We start from the raw sequence: 5,394 nt of genomic DNA, 5'->3' as shown, positions 1-5,394 counted from the left end.
GTGTTCTGCACTCCACTGGGTAAACATAATTAGAATTTATGAATGTTTGAACTAGATGTCTTTTTTCAACCTTGGCACTGTAACTATGTGACCCAACGGCAGGAGTACAAGAAGATGGGTGCCAAATGCTGGGGAACTGCCCTTTTTACTGCTTTCTCTCCATATGGTATTTCCAAGAGTGAATATATGCCTGAAGGCACAGTAAAATAAAAACTACTTTTGTATAATTACAGCCTGTTTATGTGTGTGTAGTTCAAATACATATCGGCCCAATGTCCTGGTTACATAAAATATGCATTAGCTGGACAAACTTTTTACAGGCTCATCAAACACTTGCTGGAAAACAACTAAAAAGACAACAGCATTCCATGCCAGAGGATACTGAAGCATAAGGTAGAAATGTATCTTGCATTGGGAACAACTGTAGAGGAAACGTCTGGTTGTGGTTTACACTGAATCAAACACTTACTTCTACATGCCGGTAGGTCATCATTGTAATATGCTGAAAAAATACCTTCTAGAAAAGGCACAAAAAAGGGGCATAAATATCAACATAAATAAATAACAAGAATGACACAGAAATAGCTTTTATTCTACTCAATCCAAAAATGTTAATACATGAGGACAGATACAAGGAAAAAAAAACTGTTTTAATTTAAATATTCATAACAGTAACCTTTTAATGTAATATATCACAGCATGTTTTACTTCTCTGTTCCGTAAGCTATAGATGATTGGGTTCATCATTGGGATGACCATTGTGTAGAATACAGACACCACTTTGTCTTGTGTGACGGAATAGTTGGAGGCCGGACGGAGATACATGAAGAAAACCGTTCCATAAAATAAGGCAACACATAACAGATGGGAAGAACATGTAGAGAAAGCTTTGTGTCTCCCTTCTGATGAGTGCATTGTCAATATGGTGACAAAAATATAGACATACGAGGCCAAAGTAACTAGTACTGAAGCAAGACCAAGGCAAAACACTACACCAAATATAATGGTCTTGCTCATATGTGTATCAGAACATGAAAGTTCCATAAGAGGAGGAATGTCACAATAGAAGTGGTTGATGACATTAGGTCCACAAAAATTCAAAACGAAAGTGCAAGATGTGTGAATCCCCGCAGTGCATAAACCACCAATATAAACAAAAATCATTATAATCACACATCTTCTCCTATTCATTATAAGCACATACAGAAGTGGGTGACATATTGCAACATAGCGATCATATGCCATAGCAGACAAAATATACCCTTCAGTGGTGGCAAACACAGCAAAGAAATACAACTGAAGCGCACAACCAATAAATGAGATTATTTTTTTCACCAAAAAAAAATCATATAACATTTTAGGAGCAATAACAGTGGAATAGCAAAGATCTGAGAATGACAAGTTGCTGAGAAAGAAATACATTGGATTGTGTAGGTCTCGAATGATCAGGATTATTACCATGATAGCAGCATTGCCAACAACAGTAATACAATACAGAAGTAAAAATAATATGAACAGGAACTGTTGCAAGTTTGGATCATTGGTGATGCCTACTATTAAAAACTCTCTAACAGTAGACTGGTTACCTTGAGTCATGGCTTTGATAGATTCTGCCATGTCTGCTGTGAAGAAAAACATGTCAATATAATATGATTTGATACAAATCTGAGGGCTATTACAATTTTATGTGTTCACTGATTTAATATGTCTAGTATATATATTTAACTTTAATTTATACAGCACCAAATATAACAACGCACTTCACAGAGAATGTTTCACTACTCAAATCACCCACTGTCTCATTGGAACTTAAAATCTGAGTTCTCAAACAAACATAAACCCACACAGACAGTACTGTAACATTTGCCTACCAGTACGTTTTTGAACTGTGGGAAGAAATTGGGGCACCCGGAGATAACAAACACAAACATGGGGAGCACAAAGCTCACATAAATAGTGCCCAGGTTGGAGACCTAGTCCTGTGAAACAGCAATGCTAACTACAGTGCCACTGTGTTATCCTGTACAATGTTACGGGCAAAATTTTAAATAAAAATCAAAACTAGTATCTCCGAAACAGACTTCTCCCTTTTAACCTCTGGCTTATGCAGGTTTATCATTCTCATTAGAGCTTTAGGGATAAATTCACAAGGGTTTTTACTTAAAGTCTCTTTGCAGTTATTATTTATTAATGAGGTGTATGCCCAAGGGCTTTATATCTCTTTTTAGGCTTGATATTATAAAGTCATCTATGCTTCTTTTACTTAAATTTGAAGTGCATTTAGGACAAATAAATCCTTATTTACTAATGATACAAAATGTCAGAAAATTATTTACACAGTATTTTATCATTATTATTATTATCATCATTTATTTATATGGCGCCACAAGTGTTCCGCAGCGTCTTACAAAGTACATAGACAAATAAGTAACCATTGACTTACAATACAATACAGGACATGGATAAACATTGCTATATTAGCGACCTTTACGTATAAAGGTGTTAGTTGCCCTAGTGGGGAGTAGCATAAGCAGCCAGGTGTTAGTTGCCCTAGTTGGGAGTAGCATAAGCAGCCGAGTGTTAGTTGCCCTAGTGGGGAGTAAGAGATAAATTAAATTACAGTAGGGAGAAGCACAAGAGGGTAGAGGGCCCTGCTTGAAAGAGCTTACATTCTAAAGGGAGGGGAAGCTAAACAGGAGTGACACAGAATGGGGTAGGCGGGGAGAAGGAAGATGTAGCAGCAAGTTAGGATGACAGCTGGAAGGCTTTAATGAAGTAGTGGGTTTTAAGAGCTCATTTGAAAGATTGTAGAGAGGTGCAGAGTCTGATGGGGAGAGGGAGGGAGTTCCAACGGTGAGGAGCAGCACGGGCAAAATCTTGGAAGCGGGAGTGGAAGGAAGTAATCAATTGGCATGAAAGGCGGCGTGTATTAAGTGAACGAAGAGGGCGGACAGAAGAGTGAAGGGAGATGAGATCAGAGATGTAAATGGGAGAGGAATGGGTGAGGGCTTTGTAGGTGAGTGTGAGAGCCTTGAATTGGGTTCTGAAAGGGAATGGGAGCCAGTGGAGGGCTTGCAAAAGAGGGGAGGCAGATGTAGAGGATTTGGAGAGGAAGATGAGCCGAGCAGCAGCATTGAGCACAGACTGGAGAGGAGAGAGATGGGATTTGGGCAGGCCAGCTAGGAGAAGGTTACAGTAATCCAATCTGGACATGACCAGTGAATGTACAAGGGTTTTGGTAGCATCTTATTCAAAGTATATTAGAATGCGAAGCCTATTAGAATGCTCATTCCATAATTTATCAGAAAATATGTGTTAAAGAATCCCTGAGACATTAAAAACTCTTGTACCAACCAGCAAATTAACTTAGAAGAACAGAATAAACTGAAGATGCTGCCTTACTTATTATTTATCATAATAGTTATTTCTTCAAAACCTATTTGAAATTGATTTATAATCAGGTAATAAAAATCCCCAAAAGCCTTTTTAAAGCCTATTTAAAGTTCACTTATATTGTAAATAGTTATGAAATATCCTGGCCTCATAACATATACAGATCTGCCCAGCTATTTTGTTGCTCATGGCGTGGCGTGAGTCACGCCATGGACTTGTGGCGTGGCGTGCAGGCCTCTGAGTCGCGCCATGGACTTGTGGAATACCGTGGTATTCTTCAACGAAGGATATGCTACGGCATGTAATATAGTGCTTAACCACTGGGTGGCGAGTGCTCCACTTTTGTAATTGCATGTAATACAGTGCTTAACCGCTGGGTGGCAAGTGCTCCACTGTTGTAATTTGTACTGAATGCCTTGTACTGAATGCCATAGTAAATTGGATGGATATCACATTCACATTCACAGCATTTGCATGTTCGCACAACCAATACTGTATTTTTAATGTCACATAATGTACATACAGTACAGTACTGTACCGTACAGTAAGATCTTATAACAGGATGCAAATCACTTCACATACAGTATTGTACGGTACATACGATACGGTGCAGTAACTGAACAGTAGAGAAGTTGCCCAAGTTGTTGTCACGGTATAACCAATACTGTAGATTAATGAGATGCACGCAGAGCTTTCACTGAGATGGGATGAATTACAGTATGACAATTTGTTTTAATTTTTTTTATTAAAAACAGCAGCGGGAGGAGTGCACAAGGATGAGGCCACTCTGTGCGGTTCACTGTAGCTGTCGTGTGGGCTAGTGGTTAGGTGATCACTTTGGTAGAATTATGGTCCCGGGTTCGATCCCTGGAAAAGAATACCGTACCATATATTTTTTTTTATTGTCACTGTCTGCTCTGGACACTATAGTGAAACTACTTTAGTAGTGTTGTACTGTAATACTGTAGTGTTGTTGTTTAAAAGGCTGCTTAAAAGTAAGACATTGCAAACTGATTGTGCGTTTAAATAGTGCAAAACTGTCGTCAATGTCTGCGCTGTGGTGGCTGTCTGCTTTGAGGGGTTGCAATGGGATTTCATGCGCATGCCCAGTGGAGGGGTTACAATGGGATCTTTAGCACCAAGAGAGGGCTCTGTATCACAAACTGTGCTTGGCAATAGTGACCATTGCCAAGGACACCATCCCCCGTCTGCTAGGACAACTAGTGTGCCGCTATGAATGTGCCTGTACTGTATATTAAAAACTGACGGTGCTGTTGAATTTAGCACCACAGAATAGTGATTTCATAACTGCAGAAACTGGTAGTGAATCTACTGTATAGAATGAGAGACAGGGCTCTGTATCACAAACTGTGCGCCCAAAAGGCAAAATGCAAACATGCAACAGCATAGATGCGTCTCAGCCTTACACACGATAGCTACATCCCTTGGACTGTGTCTGAGAGTGGTTTCTGACTGTGAGAGAGCACTCTGTGTTCAAAGTTGACTGTGCGTTTGAAGCGCAAAATAGCATTGCATTGCAAAATTATGACAATGGTAATGCTGTTCCAACCTTGCACACTAAGTACGGTAGTACTGGAATCTGTATGAGAGAGAGCTCTCTGTATTACACGGTTGGCGCTATGGTAGCTGTCAGCCATCTGCGATGGATTAGAAATGGAGGAGGTACGATGGGATCTGTGGCACCAAGCCATACGCCATGTAGCGCTATGCCATCACTGAGCATGCGCAGTTGGCTGTATTACTGCAGTCAGTACAGTACTGTATGCTGTTGAATTTCCATCTCTGGTGGGCGCATGCCCAGTAGGAGGGTTGCGATGGGATTTCTGGCGCATGCCCAGTGGGCCGAGAGTCATACACAGTGCATCAGGTCCCTTCCCCCAAAGCAAGCAAGAGCCTCTCATTACCATAATAAAGGATACTTTGTTAATCCATTTACTGTAAGCAGTCAGCTCTGCCCTAGTGTCCTGAAAAATGCTACGA

The 5,394-nt window shown here is 40.2% G+C and overlaps 1 protein-coding gene across 1 annotated transcript; it reads right to left on the bottom strand.

Moving 5' to 3' along the window:
• Window positions 1-663: 663 nt before the first annotated feature.
• On the bottom strand, window positions 664-1,596 carry LOC148534703 (olfactory receptor 5AR1-like). Its single transcript, XM_088466389.1, has one exon. The coding sequence runs from the start codon at window positions 1,594-1,596 to the stop codon at window positions 664-666; it is 933 nt and encodes a 310-aa protein (XP_088322515.1).
• Window positions 1,597-5,394: the final 3,798 nt, after the last annotated feature.

The sequence above is a fragment of the Taudactylus pleione genome, unplaced genomic scaffold (assembly GCF_031769625.1).
Source record: "Taudactylus pleione unplaced genomic scaffold, aTauple2 ptg000065l, whole genome shotgun sequence".
In the NCBI taxonomy this organism is placed as follows: domain Eukaryota; kingdom Metazoa; phylum Chordata; class Amphibia; order Anura; family Myobatrachidae; genus Taudactylus; species Taudactylus pleione.
The sequence above is the reverse complement of the archived record's forward strand: the minus strand, read 5'-3'. Positions and strand labels throughout refer to the sequence as shown.